The following is a 21,424-nucleotide window of genomic DNA, read 5'->3' as shown; positions in this document are numbered from 1 at the left end:
TTTTTGTGTGTGTGTGTGTTGTGTGTGTGTGCGTGCGTGCGTGCGTGCGTGTGTGTGTGTGTGAGAGAGAGAGAGAGCAGGGTGAAGTGGGATTCTTGGATTGTGTAGCAGTGTGGGCGACCATAATGCCACAGCATAACGGTTGTTGTCACACAGGGATTGCGTGTGTGTGTACCTGTGTAGTTTTTATGAGACGTGGGCCTGGGGCCGATATGCAGCTTCTCCCCGCAGTTTAAACTGTGCTTTATGACTGTGGCTGTTTCTTGTTGTTTACAGATTCTCACTGTCAATTCGGGCCCTGGGACGGAGAGACAGCCAAAAACAACACTATCACCACAACGTTCCCCCCTCCCTCAACTCCCTCCCTCCACTCGTTCCACGGCTATAACTTACCACTCGAGCCACCAGGCGCCCCAATTCTACAGAAAAACGTGTAGCAATACCACAAGTAGTAATGTGAACATAAATTACTCTCAAATCTCATCTGTGGTCGCAGTGCATGTAAATGTACTTGCTTGTAATGGTGTGAGGTTGCAGATGTACAAGTTGGTTAGACAAGAGGGAATAGCAAGCAAACTGTCCAGTTGTTCCCTATTCCACCCAGTGTATTGCAGGAGCTGCTGAAGAGACAGAGGGGAAAGTAATTTACTATTAGACAAAGCGGGGCAGGAAAAGATACATTTCCATTAGTTTGAAAGATCGAGAAAGAGAGATCATACATAGACATACGATGACAATGCTACCATGCCTGATGTCTACACATATCAGTCACACTCAAAATCAACATTTTGGGGGGCATAATGTCAGAGTAATGCTTTCTGAACTCCTGTGGCGCTGCATAGCTGCACCACACCCCGAGTCTGGGAACCCAGAGGAAAGGAATTCCCTGCATCAAGTATGACTCCGAGACATGAAACTAGAACATATGGGCCTCAAGGAATTAAAGACTGGAATGTATATTCATCATTATGGGATTGGTGTATAAAACTCAAGGCTACACTGCCATTATTCCATTGCATTTATACTGGTTTTATTGTATAGGGCATTATTTTATTTACTAACCCAATTGGGATTATGGTTGGTTGAAGTTTGTTATGTCTGTTCACTACTAAATGATCAAAAAACAGTAGTTCTGTAACTGATTAGGAGATGGTGGCCAACTAATGTTGAACAGAAACTGTTCTTGTTTAAACAATTCTACCTTATATAATGTTACTTACCCTACATTATTCATCTCATATGCATATGTATATACTGTACTCTACATCATCGACTGCATCCTTATGTAACACTTGTATCACTAGCCACTTTAACTATGCCACTTTGTTTACTTTGTCTACACACTCATCTCATATGTATATACTGTACTCGATACCATCTACTATATGCTGCTCTGTACCATCACTCATTCATATATCCTTATGTACATGTTCCTTATCCCCTTACACTGTGTATAAGACAGTAGTTTTGGAATTGTTAGTTAGATTACTTGTTGGTTATCACTGCATTGTCGGAACTAGAAGCACAAGCATTTCGCTACACTCACATTTAACATCTGCTAACCATGTGTATGTGGCAAATAAAATTTGATTTGATTTGATCCAGTGAGCTGTATTACATTATCTTTGTGTGATCAAACAGAAAATAGTGATAGGTTTATGGTCACATCTTGTATATGATTGTGGATATGTTCTTGGATGTTATACAGGGTGAAGGCTGCGGCTTCGATGTGGCTGGTTTACTGGGTCTTCCTATTCGATGGTCACATACTCAGGATTGTTTCTGTCATAAATGCCTCCTCTCTCTGGCTCCATGCCCAGAGATCTGTTTTCGTGGGACTCTAACACAGCCAAGGAAAGAAGAGGAAGACAACAAAAAAACACTGCCATTTTCCTGTATGTTTCTCCTCTTAAAGCCACTCTCTTTTCTCCACCCCTCCATCCCCCTCATCCTGCTCCCTGTGGATTCCCCAGCAGCAATGCAGTACCCATTAACAGAGCCCACCCCCCACCTCTCAGACAGATTTACTGCCATTGCCACGCTATTGGCCGCCAAGCTGACAGAAGTGATTTAAAGCTTGCCCCTCATTGGTCCTCGCATGACAAGCAAATTTATTGCTGCACTACGATTCGCTGCCGCCTGCCTTTGATGTGAATTACGGCCTTGTCTGTGATAGGACACAGGAGCAGTGTCAAGTTACTGTCGTAAAACCTGCGTCCCTCTGGGGGAGGGGAGCGGGGAGGGTGTCGTGTGGTATGCCTGAGTCAAGACTGAGGACGAGAGGAGAGAAAGAGATGGAGAGAGACAGAAAGGCAGACAGCAAGAAAGAGAGAGAGGAGCAGCATGGGTTGCTGTATTTTCCAGTCTGTTATTATTTTATTTTCCTGCAGCCTTTGTTGAAGTCACGCACCACTCAGAATCCCCTAGGACACAACTCAAACTCATTCCACGGAGGGCTAGATCTGCGTGTTTTCGCACCACCCTTGTACTTTGATGGATGAATTAAGGTCACTAATTAATACGGAACTCCCCTTACATGGTTGTCTGGGTCTTAATTGAAAGGAAAAAAACAAAAACCCGCAGACACTCGGCTCTCCGTGGAATGAGTTTGACACCTCTGCCCCAGGATGTGGTTTTCATACGGCCTTTATACCTCTTCAAGAGTAGAGTTTTCAGTCTCATGTTATATTCTACAGTCAATCCTTGTGCATGAACTGTTTCTGGCCTTTTACATTACAGGAGTTTCCCTTCTATACTAAAATGCCTTTGTTCCTATTCAAAAAAACAAAATTAAAGCTAGAAATTGAAATGAGGGAGAAAAGAAGGCGTGAAACTGCACTGCGTGTTTTATAGAGGTAGAGATGAGCGCCAGGTTTTATGACTCGGGGGAGTGGAGGCGGTACAGTGTGTATTAAATGTGTAATCAGATGCATATCCTTTAGTGGGGTGCAGGGGCGAAAAAAGTCGGTATAAAAGAAATAGAGCCCGGCACACTTATAAGCTCCTCCACGCACCTTTAACGTTTCGACCCTGCAAGGATCTCCTTCAGGTCATTGTGTATTACCCATGATGCACTCTGAGTTTGAACGCCTCTGTTCTTCTCCTCTCCTTCCCTCTGATTCCATTATCCAGTTTATCCTCCCACTCCTTTCCTCCCTCCTGCTGCCTTCCAGCCCAGAGCCATCTTTCCGTGGGCAGCCAGGCAGTGTATGACATATCATATGGATGTGGTGCGCTGTAAATGACCGTGTCGCATCGCTGATCAACAGGAGAAAACTGCCAAACGTCACTTTTACTCCCTTTTCTATCTGTCTGTTGGTCAGATTATCTTTCTGTTCTGTCTCTAACTCTCTTCAGTTTAGCAACGATCCATTTGCCTGTCAGTGTGTATCTTTTCCTCCATTCCTCTGTTTCTGTAGACATATCCCCCCCCCTCACAAAAGTTCCCAAAAAATTAAGACATTTCATATATCATATTATGTATATATATACAGTGTTGTAATGATGTGCAAATAGTTAGTACAAAGTACAAAAATAAATCAACATAAATATAGGTGCATTTACAATGGTGTTTGTTCTTCACTGGTTGCCCTGATGCAATTGCACACTGGTTTTTCACCCAATAGATATGGGAGTTTATCAAAATTGTATTTGTTTTTTAATTCTTTGTGGGTCTGTGTAATCTGAGGGAAATATGTGTCTCTAATATGGTCATACATTTGGCAGGAGGTTAGGAAGTGCAGCAGTTTCCACCTCATTTTGAGGGCAGTGTGCACATAGCCTGTCTTCTCTTGAGAGCCAGGTCTTTCTTCAGCGGCCTTTCTAAATAGCAAGGCTATGCTCACTGAGTCAGTACATAGTCAAAGATTTCCTTAGTTTTGGCTCAGACAGCGGTCAGGTATTCTGCCACTGTGTACTCTCTGTTTAGGGCCAAATATCATTCTACTTTGCTCTGTTATTTTTGTAAATTCTTTCCAATGTGTCAAGTAATTCTCTTTTTGTTTTCTCATGATTCTCTCTATTTCTCCTTCCTTCTCCCTGATCACACTAACCACCATGGGCCTTAGTCTATTCATACATTCTGACATGAGGTCCAGTAGACAGTTAGTTCTGTGAATTGCCAATCTTGCTCGAAGGACAAAGTAGGACTTCAATTGGGAGACAATGGGGCCCCTCATTGACCAGGAGCCCTGACTGACGGTAGGAATGACAGAGGCCAAATCAGCTCCAGATTGATACCGGGGCCACAGTGGTAATGGACCTGTCCAAGCCTGAACCCATCATGTCTATCAGTTAAGTGATTTTTTTACGATGTACCTCCACTTCACATGTGAGTCAAGTATCTCCAACCTGTCAGCAGTGAGGAGGGAGGAAAGGTCCAATGTCCGTAGTTTACCTCTGTCCAACCGTTAGTGGAGAAGATCAAGGAACTTCACAGTAATCAATACATGAAAATATACACCCACATATACCTACACGTACTGTATGTTCATTGTAAGCTTCAAGTTAACATGGTTTAGGTATGCTAACATTGGATAGACAACTAAAATGACCCAACATCAGCACCATTTTGTGTCTGAAGCAGCTGCTGAAATTGAGTAGTCCCACCCGAAATGGCTGTTGTTTTTCACCATCCTATGAGAAGGAAAAGTCTTAACAGAATCCTTGGGATATCCCAACTCTGACATCATCCATTTTACATTGACATTTTAGTCGTTTAGCCCAGTGTTTCTCAACCCTGGTCCTCCAGTACACCTTGTTGTTGTAGTCCTGGAAAAACACAACTAATTCAGCTCACTGAGGGCTTGATGATTAGATGACAAGTTGAATCCAACCTCCAACCTCGACTTCCTCTGCCTCTCAGAGACACGGCTCCATAAAACCTCTCCATGTGCTGCTGTGATTGTGCCTGGCTACAATGTTTTCCGGAGAGACAGGATTGGAGGAAGAGGAGGGGGTGTGATGATTTACATTAAAGAACATATCCGATGTAAACAAATTGAGTGGTCATGTGATAATGAACTAGAATGTATCGGCCTGAACGTTACACTGTCTCCGCAAATGTCTTTTACCCTCATTGGAATGTATAGGCCACCTTCCACCAAAAGTGTGTTTTTTGATCAGTTTAATAACATGCTTAGGGAATGTGATTTTGGGAAAGAGGTCATCTTAATGGGAGATTTTAACATTCATTATGAAGATAAAGTCTTGTAGGAAAAACCTCAAACGGATCACTAATACCTTTGACCTTACACAGCTAGTTAAAGGGCCAACCAGGGTGACTTGTTGCTCTAAAACACAGATTGATTTGGTGTTCAGTAATAAACCAGAGAGAGTGACTAAATCATTCAATATGGTTACTGGGCTATCTGATCATAATCTGACACTTATAGCCAGAAAGCTGTCTAAGAGCATGTTTAACCTCTCTACTGTTAGAAAGTCAGATCAATTAAGAATACCTAAGAGTGAATTAAGCTATTTTGAAAACGCAATTAAGGGAATTAACTGGAATGATCGCTTGTCCTATACAGACGTGAAAGCTGATAGTCAGGTTTTTCTATCCACAATCCAGACTACAATAAATGGTTTCCTATAGAAAATCAAATCCAAACCTGGCCAAAAGAGAACTCTTCCTTGCCTAAATGAAGAAATCTGGAAATTGATGAAAGAACGAGATTATGCTCTAAAAATAGCCCTAAGATCCAAATTGGAGCATGACAGACGTAGCTTTACCATGTTGAGAAATAAAGTGTTGAAAGAAATCAGACAGGCCAAGGCAAACTTTTTTATTAACATAATTGGTGAAGCAAAGGGACATTCTAAATTGATTTTGGAGAATCTAAAAAAGTGAAAGACCATAGTAACACTGCAAAAAGACTAGAAATCATGGTGAATAACAATCTAACACAGGATGCAATCGAAATAGCAATAGCCTTCAATTCCTACTTTATTGACTCTGTCAGGGTACTGACACAGAACCCCTCCACTGGTTTATTAGGCTCAGTGCTAGTGAATGACGTTCAACCTGTCTTCATCATAAGGGAGGTTTCTGAGTCAAAGGTGAACAAGGTGATTAGCTCACTAAAGAACTAAAGCCAAAAATGTGTTTGGGCTGGACTTTAACTTTCTTAAAAACTACAAAGAGTCACTCGTTGGCCCCATTACTAAGGTCACCAACACATCTATTGGTCTCAGGGTGTTTCCAAGAGTATGGAAGTCGGCCATAATAACGGCCATCTTTAAATCGGGCGACCCCGCTGACATGAGTAACTACAGGCCCATTAGTATACTACCTGTGGTGTCAAAGGCTGTTGAAAAGTGTGTAGCAGAACAACTGATTGCCCACCTCAACAATAGCCCCTTCACATTACACTCCATGCAGTTTCGCTTCAGAGTGAAACACTCCACAGTCCAAGACGGACAAAGGGGGCGTTGTTGGGGCTGTGTTTCTGGACCTAAGGAAGGCTTTTGATACTGTTAACCATGAGATTCTCATCACAAAATTGTCCAAGTTCAACTTTTCCCCCGATGCCTTGAGATGGATGAATACATTCATACATTGAAGGCAGAACTCAGAACTCAGCTGTCGCCCACTCTTAGCTATGATGTGGGCGTGCCCCAAGGGTCAATACTGGGGCCCCTCCTGTTCAGCCTGTACATTAATGATCTGCCTTCTGCCTGTACTGGGTCTGAAGTTCAAATGTATGCAGATGATACAGTGATATATGTGCATGCAAAGAGCAAACAACAAGCTGCACAAGAACTCACTACTGCAATGGTCCAGGTTACAAAGTGGCTCAGTGACTCGTGTTTGCATCTCAATGTGAAAAAAACTGTTTGCATGTTCTTCACAAAGAGGGCAACAGATGCTAATGAACCAGATGTCTATGTGTCAGGGGAGAAGCTCCAGGTGGTATCTGATTTTAAGTACCTTGGCATCATACTTGATTCCAACCTCTTTAAAAAGCATGTGAAAAAGGTCATTCAGAACCAAATTCAACCTAGCTAATTTCAGATTTATACGAAATTGTTTGACTACAGAGGTAGCAAAACTGTACTTCAAATCTATGATACTCCCCCACTTAACATACTGTTTGACTAGTTGGGCCCAAGCTTGCTGTACAACATTAAAACCTATTCAGTCTGTCTACAAACAGGCTCTCAAAGTGCTTGATAGGAAGCCCAATAGCCATCATCACTGTTACAACCTCAGAAAGCATGAGCTCCTGAGTTGGAAGAATCTTGTGCAATACACCGACGTATGTCTTGTATTCAAGATCCTAAATGGCCTGGCTCCCCCTCCACTCAGTACTTTTGTTAAACAGAAAACCCAAACATATGGCAGCAGATCCACAAGGTCTGCTTTGAGAGGTGACTATAGTTCCCTTAAGGAAAAGCACCTTTAGTAAATCCGCTTTTTCTGTGAGAGCTTCCCAATTACATTGCCATCAGACACACATAACTGCACCACCTATCACACTTTCACAAAATGTATGAATACATGGCTAAAGGTCAATCAGATTTGTGAACATAATCCCGCGCTGTGTATTGCCGCTTTCCATGTTGTCTGTTGTCTGTAGCTTGGTGAGGTGTGGAAACAAATTGTTGTTTTTATGAATTTTGTCTTGCTGCTTATTGTTCTATGTTGCTCTGTCTGTATGCTATGTCTTGCTTGTCCTATGCTGCTCTACGTGTGCTCACTGCTCAATGATTGTCTATATTGTAATTGTTTTTAATAACCTGCCCAGGGACTGCAGATGAAAATTAGCCGGCTGGCTAAAACCGCCACTTTTACTGAAACGTTGATTAATGTGCCATGTCCCTGTAAAAATAAAATACACTCAAATCAGGTGTGCTTGTTCAGGGTTACAATACTGTAAGTCACTTATCCAGAGCAACTTACATTTTAATACTTGTCCTCCATTGGAATCAAACCAACAACCATGGAATTGCAAGCACCATGCTCTTACCAACTATGCCACACAGGACACCCATTAAGGTGGCATTTAAAATGGTTAAAGTAAGGGCTAAGGTTAGGGTAACGGTAGGAGTTCACGTTAGGGTTTAGGGTCGTCCCAAGGATCCTTGATTGCTCAAACCATGAGAAGACGACCCTCATTCTCATTCAGAGATTCACCCCGTTTACCATTGATTTATGGTTTAATAAACGATGATGCTGCAGACTATTATTTTTTACAATATTCATTTTGATTTATAACTTTTTATTAGACTAATCTCAGCTGAAAGAATTGCTAAGAGGTCTATCAGTGAAAGTGCCTGCTCTCTTACGTTGTCCTAGTAAATGGCAAATATAACAACATGATAAACATGCATTGGCTATGATATCATGGTTTCAATACTGCAGGGAAGCAATCAGGAACCACAATACAATATGATATAATATATACCATTTAGCAGACACCTTTATCCAAAGAGATTTAGAATCATGCTTGCATACATTTTGGTACGTGTGGGTAATTGAACAACATTTCGTTCCATCTCATGATTAGCCAATCATACAGCAACTAGCCTTAATCACAGACACAGTGGGACTAGTAGTTGGGGTAGCAGACAGTATTAGAGGCAATAACATTAGTTCCCCAGTAAGTAGGTGGTGTTATGGCAGTCGTTTTTCAAGCTCTACAACACATGGAAAAAGCAGCAAAGGGGAGTCATTTTCCCTTCAGTTAGGAATTTACACAGCTTTTAAAAGCATGTGAAGTTACAGTTCTCCATTAAGCTGACCTCTCTGCTCCCCCTCCATACACTAGTGTTGACCAGTCTAAATCACGGTTGAAGTTGAAGCTAATGCACGCTCACTTTAAGATAACTCAGAGGGTTCTCTCACCAATCCACTATGTCACTGCTGAGTAAACAAGCTGACACTCATAAGTCTTTTCTAGATCAGGCACAGAGTGGTTGGTTGTTGACATACAGTGGGGTCTGAAATGATTGACAACCTTGATAAAGATGAGCAAAAATGACTGAATAAAATAAATAATTCAAATACTGAGCTATGTTGTATGCAAAAAAAAAGAGGGGAAATTACATTATTTTACACTAATACAATTGATCAGAGAAAGATATTTTGGTTAACAAGTAATACTTTTTCTCTCTAAAAGAGGTTGGGGTCAAAATTATTGACACGCCTATTTACAATACCTCACCCTGCGAGGATAATGACACTGAGCCTTTTTCTAAAAGGTTTTATGAGTTGGAGAACACATTGGGAGGGATCTTTTACCATTCCTCCATACAGAATCCTACCAGATCATTGATATCCTTTGTCTGCACTTATTGACTGCCATCTTCAATTCAAACCACAGGTTTTCAATGATGGAGATGGCCATTGCAGAATGTTGATTTTGTGGCCAATAAAAATGGTATTTGTGGATTTTGATGTGTGCTTGGGGTTATTGTCTTGATGAAAGATCTACTTGCGTCCAAGTTTCAGCCTTCTGGCAAAGGCAACCAGGTTTTTGGCTAAAATGTCCTGGTTCTGGGTAAAAGTCATGATGCCGTTGACATAACAAGGGCCCCAGGACCAGTGGAAACAAAATAGCCCAATAACATCAAAGATCCACAACCATCAAAGATCCACAACTATTCTCATGAATTCTCATTTTGACACTAAACCCACCACTGGTATTGTTGGCCAAAGAACTCTATTCTCATGTCATTCAACAAATGTAAAAGCCTGTAGTTTGTTTAACGGCATTGGCACATGGAATGGAAAAGTGCTTTGGTAAGATGACATGAAAAGAGCTCCACCCACCAGTGGTGGGTTTGGCATCAGTTTGGCGTCGAAATGAGAATGCATAAGCAGAGAAGAACCCAATACCTACTGTAAAATATGGTGGTGAAACTTGGCAGCAAGACAATAACCCCAAGCACACATCAAAATCCACAAAGAATCAAAATGTTGCTGTGGCCATCTCAGTCTCCGGACTTGAAACCCATTGAAAACCTGCGGTTTGAATTGAAGAGTAGAATCAGTCCATAAGTGCAGACTAATGGTATTAAGGATATTAAGGTAAGTTGACTGACATTCTCATTTAAAGCAACGACCTGGGGAATAGTTACAGAGGAGAAGAGGGGGTATGAATGAGCCAATTGGCAGCTGGGGCCGATTAGGTGGTCATGATGGTATGAGGTCCAGATTGGGAATTTAGTCAGGAGACCGGGGTTAACACCTCTACTGTTACGATAAGTGCCATGGGAACTTTACTGACCACAGAGAGTCAAGACACCCGTTTCACGTCCCAATCCGAAAGACTGCACTCTACACAGGGCAATGTCCCCAATCACTGCCCTGGGGCATTTTTAGTCCAGAGGAAAGAGTGCTGGCCCTCCATCCAGGGACTGACCAGGACCAAACCTGCAGTGGGATGCAGGGTAGTATGCTGCTGGCCTAAGATCCCTCCCAATGTGTTTTCCAACAACTACAACATTTTAGAAAAAGGCTCAGTGCCATTATCAAAATGTGTCAATCATTTTGACCCCTGCTTTGTTAAACTAAATCTCTTTCTCTAAGAAATTGTATTAATATAAAATTATCTAATTTCCCCTTCTTTTTTTAGCAATATAGCTCAGTAATTTAATGATTTATTTTGTAGTCATTTTTCCTCCTCTTTTCAAGGGTGATAATGTAGGATCACACTGTATGTCCATATGACCGAGCGCCGTTCTGTTTCCTTTTAAGTCAACATGATCTTTGGCCTAGATCTTCTGGGCCTTTGTGGCTTGACTTTCTCTCTCATCAAATTCCACAATCTCTTCCTATCTCATTTCTCCCATTTGTGAAATGGACCAAATAGCTTTCTACTCTCTCATAATGTTTGGGGAATTTACAACTAACATGTTTTTATCTGTGTCTTTGTGTGAGTAAATGCTGTCATGAAGCCACAGACCCCTCCAGGACATGTATCGACGAGCTTAAATATAATCTTTAATTACCACAGACAGTAACCATGGTGATACCGTGATAGATAACCTAGGGCCAATCACTGCAGTTACAGAGCTTCTGATTAATTTATTAATTAACCACTAAATGAGAGGCCACCCCTGGACCTTATGGTGGGAAGAGGGGTGGGGTGTCTGGGTCTGAGGTGCTTTTAAAGAATGACTCATGATTTATGACAGTGAGGGATCCTGGCTCGACCATTGGGAAAGGAAAGGAGGGTTTAACCCTTTCTAATTTCAGAAACGTCTGAAAGGTCCATGAGAATAGATAAATAAAAGCTCGATCAAAGTTCTAGAATCTTCCCCACGGCAATATGCCAAATGTCCAACCAAACTGTCTGCAACCTTACCAGGTGTCTGTTATTTAGCGAACCTCTAAAAACAATACCCAGACACCTCCCACTGGGCACACACTGTTTGAATCAACATGGTTTCCACATCCTATCAATTAAATTACATTGAACCAACGTGGAATAGACGTTGAATTGACGTCTGTACCCAGTGGGCTGCTTTATGAAAAGACGCACACACCCTTCCCCCCTATCAGCAGACATACTCTCCCCTTAATCAGGAAGGCTCTGTGTTAAGTGCTCAGAGCTCCAGGGTGCTGTAAATTACAGTGTATGGCTGAACCCACGAGAAAGGGAGAGACAAAGGGATGGAGAGAGATATAGAGAGAGGGAGTGCCCTCTGTGAGTGATGCCTCAGTGAGCTGGTTTCATTAGAACCCCAAAAGTCTGAAAGCATTGCAGTCAGTGCTGAGGTCACCTGAGGTGGTGAGGCTTAAGATATCCTTGAGAAGGAAACAAAGAAAGGTGTGGCCTCAGGGGTATTCCAGAAAGCAAGACCATTTTCGTTAGATCTCGAATGAACTCAGAAACCATGGAAACAAATACATTTTCCCCAACTAACCTTCTTTGTTGAAAGTTAACTCAACACTATCCTGAATATGATGGAATTTTCTGGAATAACCCTCTGCACACATACTTTATCACAGCACCGTACAATAAGGACCATTAAATTGGATGTTGGGGGCATTCCCAGGACATAATATACACTATATATACAAAAGTATGTGGACACCCCGTCAAATGAGTTGATTCAGCTATTTCAGCCACACCCGTTGCTGACAGGTGTATAAAATCGAGCACACAGCAATTCAATCTCCATAGACAAACATTGGCAGTAGAATGCCCTTACTGAAGAGTTCAATGACTTTCAACTTGGCACCGTCATAGGATGCCACCTTTCCAACAAGTCAGTTTGTCAAATTTCTGCCCTGCTAGAGCTGCCCCGGTCAACTGTAAGTGCTGTTATTGTGAAGTGGAAATGTCTAGGAGCAACAACGGCTCAACCACGAAGTGGTAGGCCACACAAGCTCACAGAGCGGGACCGCCAAGTGCTGAAGCACATAAACATTGTCTGTTGCAACACTCATTAATAAGTTCCAAAATGCCCCCGGAAGCAACGTCAGCACAATAACTGTCCGTCGGTAGTTTTATGAAATTAGTTTCCATGGCAGAGCAGCCGCACAGAAGCATAATCTCACCATGCGCAACGCCAAGCGTTGGCTGGAGTGGTGTAAAGCTCGCCACCATTGGACTCTAGAGCAGTGGAAACAAGTTCTCTGGAGTGAGGAATCACGCTTCACCATCTGGCAAATCTGGGATTGGCGGATACCAGGAGAACGCTACTTGCCTGAATTGCCAGTGCCAACTGTATGGTGGAAAAGGAGCAATGATCTGGGGCTGTTTTTCATGGTTTGGGCTAGGCTCCTTAGTTCCAGTGAAGGGAAATCTTAATGCTACAGCATACAATGACATTGTAGACAATTCTGTGCTTCCACCTTTGTGGCAACAGTTTGGGGAAGGCCCTTTCCTCTTTCAGCAGGACAATGCCCCCGTGCACAAAGCGAGGTCCATACAGAAATGCTTTGTCGAGTTTGGTGCAGAAGAACTTGACTGGCCTACAGAACCCTGACCTCAACCCCATCGAATACCTTTGGGATGAATTGGAATGCAGACTGCGAGCCAGACCTAATCGCCCAACATCAGTGCCGACTTCACTAATGCTCGTGGCTGAATGGAAGCAAGTTCCTGCAGCAATGATCCAACATTTAGTGGAAAGCCTTCCCAGAAGAGTGGCAGCAAAGGGAGGGACCAACTCCATATCAATGCGGCAGCGTAGCCTAGTAGTTAGAGCGTTGGACTAGTAATCAAAATGTTGCAAGATTGAATCCCCGAGCTGACAAGGAACAACATCTGTCATTCTGCCCCTGAACAAGACAGTTAACCCGCTGTTCCTAAGCAGTCATTGAAAATAAGAATTTGTTCTTAACTGACTTGCCTAGTTCATTTTTTTAAATGCCCATGATTTTGGAATGAGATTTGTATTATTGTACTAGGTCTAAGGCACTGCATCTCGGTGCTAGAGGCATCACCTCAACCCTGGTTCGATCCCAAGCTGTATCACAGACAGCTGTGATCGGGAGTCCCATAGGGCAGCGCACAATTGGCCGGGGTAGGCTGTCATTGTACATAAGTTGTTCTTAACGGACTTGACTAGTCAAAGGTTAAATTAGAACAAAAATTAAAAGAAAAACAGGGCTCATCTGGGAGACTTTGGTCTCAGCAGTGACTCCCTATCAAAATGAAGGTGAATAAACAGACCTTTGAGTAGGACACCCCTGATTAACTCCCTGCTTCAGTCCTTCTCCTCCCTGCCATCTCATTATGTTCAGCCCTCCTCTGCAGGTGTTGATTGTTTGAGGGGGACGTGGGGTGAAGGACCAAGGTCAGTGTTTCTGGGGAAATACATTCAAAAATAACTTCCTGATCACAAACACGGTTTAATTGAACCCAAGGCGGGCCATTTAATTTGACAAGAAATGGGTTGCAGTTATATCAACTACGCCTTTCGAATTCATGCCAACACATGAACACCAACTACTGCTTGGTATAGGCTCTCTAGAGGACGCCACAAGTCATCCCAGTTACATTTTAGGATCAGCATCAATGTTTTTTATTTTTATAATCAGGCCCAATGAAGAGTATATAACTAAGCATAGCAATGTTTCAATAAAACCCCAAAGAACAAATGATTCTATCCAGACAGTGGTGCCATATTACCCCAGTCCCAGATCAGGTTTGTGCTCTTGCCAAGTCCATTGCTCATTGTCAAAGCCAAACATGCTTGGCATGACACTAAGTGACAAGTTGACATGATAGCACATACCGGCACTCAGGCTAGACAGTGTCATATTGTAGATTCCTGATAATCATTCCGTGTTCATCTCATATTTCCTCTCAACTTTGGCACCCTCCTGAGGACACATGTGCATACACTCCCCATCACGCCATCGATCCTAGACAGGACTGTCGGGATTAAAACAGACACAAAACTCACGTCTTTTACAAAGTCTTTTTATTTCAGCATAATGGTAAGAAGCCTCTCCCCTTACTCCATACAATTAAAACTAACTGGATCACAAGGTTTATTTTATTTATTTTTGATGCACTTATTTTGCCTACACAAAAGAATAATCAATATAAGATCCCATCTTAACTGGAGGACCATAACTGCATGCAAGACTAACAGAGAAAAATAAAAGGCTAACCTGTGATAGCTACTGTAGATGCTGTTGCTTACCTCTAGCAATATCATTTACTACAAATAGAAGGGGATTTGTATGAAAACAGTCATTGTCTCGAGGTACTACCACCTCTAATGTTTAAATTACTAGATGCCCTGGGCTCTCAACACAGTACTGATCCAAATGGTTCTGTCCATCTTCTTTGTCAAGTTGAGGAGTAAGAGGCTCTGTCTAAAGACTAAAATCTAGTACTGATTTAAAAAAGAAAAATATCCATATTCCATGTTTTTTTGTCTTTTGTTTTTATCACTCCAGTGTTTACAATACTTTCAGAAATGAAATAAAAAAGGTCCTTGAAACATTAACAGAATCGTCAAATGCGATGGGGAAGAGAGAAGAGCTCTTCTCTAAATCGCTCCATCCTTTGTCTGATGCTTAGAAGAAAAAAAAACATTTCACTGTATTAACTGATCAGACAAAGAGATTCTATTGCATTTTCACCATAAGATTGATAACAATACTTAAAAAGACAAGAACATAGGGATTTCAAAGTTCATGGCAACCCGCCTTGCCCTATGGCCTCGCAGGTGGGCAGTCGTGGTCACTGGGGGCATCTTCCCCACATCTCTTAGGGAAAGGGCTCGCCAAATCATACAGTAAGCTCGACTCTCTTAACCCTGGTACTAGGAGGCACCCGTGTTTGCTGGATGGCGTCCTCTAATCACTCAGGCATAATTGAACAGTTCAATCTCTTAACTACTGCCGACTGTACATCGCAACCTTTCTGGAATATACATACGGTATTACGAAATAAACAACGGTACATTGTTTCACTAACAGTAGTAGCATGGTGATCTAGAGAAACACTCATTAAATCCAACGCTTCGGTTGAAGTGAAATCCAGCACACACAGGGAGTCCTCAGGGCCAAGTTTCAGAGAGCCCCTCCTAGGCTGCTCTACTAGTCCAGACAGGCTGCTGGGGAACACCGCCAACAGACCCACTGACTAACCCACATAGAAATAGATAAAATGTCAGAGTAGGTAGACATTAACTAGAGCATCTCCGTGCTCTGTAACCATTACAATTAGAGGGGGTAAACCACAGACATGTTTAAAAGTTTGTTACATGTTACAGAGTCATTCATTACAATATCATTTAGCACTACATTGATTATTTAAGAGTCAGATCTTATTTGGGTTAAGGCTAACCCCAGAAAGAACATAACACAAATCCTTTATACACACACATACCCCACATAACTCAGGAAAAGGCATTTGTTAGTGTGTAGTGAAGCAATTGCTGATTTAGCTATGACAAAATGATCGATATGGCCTGTAGCTGGCCAAAGCTCTGCCTGACTGATATTAGCACTATTAGCATCTCACTGGAATTGTCAAACTCCCAGGGTTACTGAATGATTACACAAGGGGTTACATTATTAACAATAATAACCAGCACTATATCAATTATCTCAAAGAACAGAGGAAGGATTTGCCAATGGCACTATAAGCCTATGCCTTATAGTGCCATTGCAGTAAGCAGTGTTCTATAAGGTTGACAGCTTTGGAAAAATATACCCCGCTTGTAAAAGGCAGTGGCTCGTCCTTATAATCGTATAATAATAATTAAACCATTAATTCAAAAAACAAAAAAGGCAAATGAATAAAATACAAAACATATAAAAAATAAGCACGCTCTAAGGCCACAAGATTTTGTATACCTCCTGCTAACCTCTCAACACGAGGATCTGTACAAACTTGCTGAAGCTGCCATCTTGTGCCGTTGTTTTCCACGTACAACTGTAATGGAACTGACCGTGAAAGAGCCTGCGATCTTCTCACATAGACCTCTGTACATACGTACACCGATAAAGGGTGTAATGGGAAATGGTAACGCCGTCATCCTGCCTGTGCCACTTCCTGAGTCATCAGCACATCCTTTATCCAATAAAACATCCTCTGACCTGACCCTTCACCTTTGACCTGTTAGGACGTCCCTCCGCTTGCTTATACAATCCTAAATTAACTATGTGGAACCCCTTTTTCTTTAACAGTTCTGAAACCTGTACCAGTCTGACAACTTCTCCTTTTTTCCCCCTTTCACAAACTACATGTTCTACATTTTCCACAGACATCCTCTGTTGTATACTGTTATATATTCATGTATATATATATATACACACACACACATTCATCATTACCATGGTGTAACGACAAACAGTAACCCCACCCTCCCCAAGAGTACCACCAAGTGCACAAACAATAAACCTAAATAATACAAAACTTAACTTTGAGAAAGGATCTGATATATTAAGAACAAAATAGACTAACTATCGAAGGAAACTCGCTCTCAAAAGACGACAAAACACAACAAATAAAAACAGGTAACTGCCAAAATAAAGGAAACACCAACATAAAGTGTATTAATAGGGCATTGTGCCACCACGAGCCAGAGCAGCTTCAAAGCACCGTGGCATGGATTCTACAAGTGTCTGGAACTCTAGCGCAGGGATGCGACACTGTTCTTTCACGCAATATTCCATCATTTGGTGTTTTGTTGACGGTGGAGGAAAAATCTTTCTCGGGCGCCGCTCCAGAATCTCCCGTAAGTGTTCAATTGGGTTGAGATCTGGTGACTGAGACATACACACACACACACACTTTAAACCCCTATGCACATTTGAGACCCGTTTCAAAGTCACAGATCTCTCCTTCTAGTCATAGGAGCTAAAATAAGGGGCAACTGAGCATTTTCACACATAACCCTAAGCATGATGGCATGTTAATTAAGTCAGGAACCAAACCTGTGTGGAAGCACCTGCTTTCAATATACTTTGTATCCCTCATTTACTCAAGTGTTTCCTTTATTTTGGCAGTTACCTGTATTTGTCCCTCTGTCATAGTAACCTCAGGACTGGAGCTGCAGGATCAGTCTTTGCCAGAGTGTGGCCACTGAGCGCAGGGCTGCATGACAAAGACCCCGTGGCAAGTCCTGTCTCTCTGTGGAGGTGGTAGTCGTGTATGTGTGTAAGTGTATGGAGGGACGATGGGGGTGGTGGGAATGTCAGTCAGACAGCCAGCCGACCAGGAGGGGGGTGCAGGGGGCTCCAAGTTGGTGGAGCGGGCGGGGGCTCCTGGGAGTAAGGGCGGGGCTCGCAGCACGGCTGGTTCTCCACCTTGGCCACACCCCTGCCCTGGCACAGCCGTCGATGTCGAAGCAGCCGGTCCGTCCGCGAGAAGTTCTACAACACATACATAGAGGAGGATTTATTCAGCATTCATTTAAAAAAAAAAAAAAATGAGTGTGTGGACACATGCCCAATACAACTAAACCTACTGTGTCTGTTTGGTCAAATGGGACATTCTCGTGCATGGAGGCTCGTGTGCACCTGTCAGAGTATGTGCACACATTCTCTTACCTGCTGGCACTGCTCATACGGAGAACACTGACGCAGGCAGGCATCTGTTTGTGTTGGTATGTGTCACTGTGTGCATCACCAGTGAGATACGTTATCTTACGTGATGGCACTGCTCGCCCTCAAAAATGACTCTTCTAACCTGGTAGGGCACATCTTTGCTACAAGTGCTGCATAGGTATGATGCGTGCCTGTATCTGTATCAGTATGTATGTGTGCTTCTGTGATAACAGTCTGCTATGAGCTGGCACTGCTCACCCTGCGACAGATGTTTTGTGACGTAAGAGGACATTTCCATGTGGGTCCACGTGTTCCTCAGTACCAGCACGTAAGGCGTGTTCTGTTATGTGCTGGCACTGCTCACACTGAGAAGGTATCTTTCCAATGCGGGCGGCCGTGTGTGTGTGTGTACGTGCCTGGGTGTGTGTACGTGCCTAAGTGTGTGTGTGTGTGTGTACGTGCCTGGGTGTGCCTGGGTGTGTGTGTGCCTGTGTGCCTGTGTGTGTGTGTGTGTGTGTGTGTGTGTGTGTGTGTGTGTGTGTGTGTGTGTGTGTGTGTGTGTGTGTGTGTGTGTGTGTGTGTGTGTGTGTGTGTGTGCGCAAGTTCTCTTACCTGCTGGCAGCGCTCACACTGATAAGGCTTCTCTCCGCTGTGGACACGCTTGTGTCTCTCCAGATGGTAACGCTGGATAAACCTCATGTCACACATGTCACAAGCAAAAGGCTTCTCCCCTAAAAGAGCACACAAACAGATTCATCACATCAAATCCACAGAGTCCAACCACAACAAACTGTATATGATTTGCTCTTACTAAAGTCTCCTGGTTACATTAACTGCATCTACAAATGTTTGTTAAAGTGATGGGAAACTAGGTTTCTTTAGTTCTCATGACAAAAGTAAGTCCATTTCTGGACAGGAATTAAGCATGATAGGAAACTACACTTCCGGTAACATTTTAAGATGTTTTGTCATCAACTCATTATGTGTAGATTAGAGTGGAATCTCCGTTTTTGTATTTAAAAAAATGATATTCATCATACCAACTCGATGCCCCTGAAACGTTTTACTTGATAGTTTGAGGCTGGTTCAACATCCCATCAAATGACTTGACAATCCAAACTCGAGTTTGTTGTGGTCGTATGTTTTTTGATTAAAAATAGCCTTTCTTGGGGATAAGGGTATGGTAAATGGGCGCATACCCGTATGAGTGTGGCTGTGTCTCTCCAGGTGGTTACGCTGTATAAACCTCATGTCACACATGGAACAAGCATACGGCTTCACCCCTATACACACACAGAGCAATACATTAGCTCTCATTCTCCAATGTGTACAAACAAAACTGAAAGACCTCAAGCTAGCTCTACAAACACTATTCTGAGAGAAAAGTTGGCTACCATAAGCATGTTACAATTACAGTAAGTGCTTTTTGTCATGTCACAATGTGGACAATCTATTACAAGGACGTGAAGATGCTGCAATCTAACTGGTTTTATCAGCTCAAATGAAGACTACTTTTGATATTTAAATTGTTGCATCAAAAAAACACGAGTAGCTAAATATGAACAATCAACGCATGCAATTGTGAACTAATTGTGAACTAAGCACCGAATAAAAGTACATAATAAAATCTGGAAATGTGTGTCAATAAAGCCATTGCAGAATGCATTATCCCACCACAAAATAACTAGCTCGAAAGCCAAATATCGTAAAGTAAATATCACTAAATAACGTACCATGTGTGTCAACATCGAAAACTAACCATTTTACAATGTTAGTTGTAGTTAGAAGTTAACAGAAATGTACACGAAACGATCATTGTCTAGCTAAGTAGCTAGACAATCTCTCACAAGTCTAAAACGCCACCTTGTTTTAAAATATAAATGATTTAAGCCGACATGGAAGTGCCTGGTCAAGACATGTTGGAAACATTTCATTATTCGAATAAATTATGTATTCATTATCTTGACATCCAAATGATAAATTCGCTGAAGATCTTTAGGGGTCTAGCTTTAAAAGGGCATTTCTTAAACAGATAATATGGAACATGTACTAGAATGTATTACAAATAGCATTGCTGCAGTGTTTAAAACATTAAAAACGAAATACTAATTTCTCGTTACAAAATGATGTAGATGAGAAACTGTTCTTTTCTAGAACTCTTCCAATACTTTCATCTGTGAAAGTCCATTACTAACATCCTTTACTAGCTTCTATACGTGTGATGGGTACGGTGAGCGGGCCCATACCCGTGTGAGTGAGGCTGTGTCTTGTCAGGTGGTAGCGCTGAACAAACCTCATGTCACACATGGTACAAGCGTAAGGTTTCACACCTGAATGCACAGAGCATTGAGATATTACTTTTGTTCCTCACACTCCAATTGGAAGTTTAAAGTACAGTATATCCATTTATGCTTCAATTTAACCACTCATTTCAATCCATGCAATCATTTACAGGGGGATTCAGACGGAAGAATAAGGGAGATGTTTTCTCCAACAATTTTTTTTTTTTTACTATGTATTTTTCAAACGCTTTAGTCCACAGCCACAACACATCACATGAGCTGATGATTGTAGTCTAAACGGTAAAAATATCCCTTCTCATCCAGACTTCTGGAAATCAAACCTAACTTGAAAACAATACTTCACCTATATTTCTTTGTGCATGACGACTAGCATATACATCCTGAAAACCCTGTATAGTGGGGTTCAGGTGTGGCCTGATCTTGGGCACAGTGGGTACGGTGAACGGACCCATACCCAAATGAGTGAGGCTGTGTCTTGAGAGGTGGTATCGCTGGTAAAACCTCTTGTCACACATGGTGCAACCGTACGGCTTCACCCCTACACACACACACACACACACACACACACACACACACACACACACACACACACACACACACACACACACACACACACACACACACACACACACACACACACACACACACACACACACACACACACACACACACACACACACACACACACACACACACACACACACACACACGCATCAATACACAACTTTGTACCTCGTTAGTCTTCCACTATTAGGGTTACCACACATTTCAGACACAAATACAGCACAGACAATATACACCAGGTGCTGTTATCAACCTTCTGCCTTCACGCAACAGAACTGGTGTTGCCATCTTTTTGTGGGGAAAGCAAACAGGTATTGGTGGCGCAATATATCACTAGAAATTGTAGACGAAGTAGAAAATTGATTTGTGTAATAATGTCAACACAAATTTGTAAGGCATGTGATCATCAGCACAGTGAGTGCGTATGCTGCTGTTCTGAATAGGCAAATTCACTGCAAGCAAGTCGTTGACTTCCTGAACACTCTCAGAGTTAAAACTCAGAATTCCTTAAATGTTGCTGAATTTTCCTTCGTCATGTTTAGGGGGGAAAGGAGAGGGGGATCCAAAAGATTTAGTGCAAAGTGGC

At 42.3% G+C, this 21,424-nt stretch overlaps 1 protein-coding gene across 48 annotated transcripts in view; it reads right to left on the bottom strand.

Moving 5' to 3' along the window:
- Positions 1 to 14,368: 14,368 nt before the first annotated feature.
- Positions 14,369 to 21,424, bottom strand: part of LOC124003639 (gastrula zinc finger protein XlCGF57.1-like) — a 32,380-nt gene continuing 25,324 nt past the window's right edge. For 34 of the 48 annotated variants that reach the window (XM_046312076.1, XM_046312088.1, XM_046312063.1 and 31 more), the window contains 5 exons: positions 20,729 to 20,812; positions 20,218 to 20,301; positions 19,171 to 19,254; positions 18,584 to 18,702; positions 14,369 to 17,797 (listed from right to left, as the gene is read on the bottom strand). In XM_046312076.1, the coding sequence (XP_046168032.1) occupies positions 17,624 to 17,797; positions 18,584 to 18,702; positions 19,171 to 19,254; positions 20,218 to 20,301; positions 20,729 to 20,812 (545 nt within the window). In that variant the 3' untranslated portion in view covers positions 14,369 to 17,623. The remainder of the gene's footprint in view (positions 17,798 to 18,583; positions 18,703 to 19,170; positions 19,255 to 20,217; positions 20,302 to 20,728; positions 20,813 to 21,424) is intronic. The other 14 variants (XM_046312094.1, XM_046312101.1, XM_046312105.1 and 11 more) reach the window with 7 other exon arrangements.

Source organism: Oncorhynchus gorbuscha, linkage group LG18 (genome assembly GCF_021184085.1).
Source record: "Oncorhynchus gorbuscha isolate QuinsamMale2020 ecotype Even-year linkage group LG18, OgorEven_v1.0, whole genome shotgun sequence".
NCBI classification, from domain to species: Eukaryota; Metazoa; Chordata; class Actinopteri; order Salmoniformes; family Salmonidae; genus Oncorhynchus; species Oncorhynchus gorbuscha.
The sequence above is the reverse complement of the archived record's forward strand: the minus strand, read 5'-3'. Positions and strand labels throughout refer to the sequence as shown.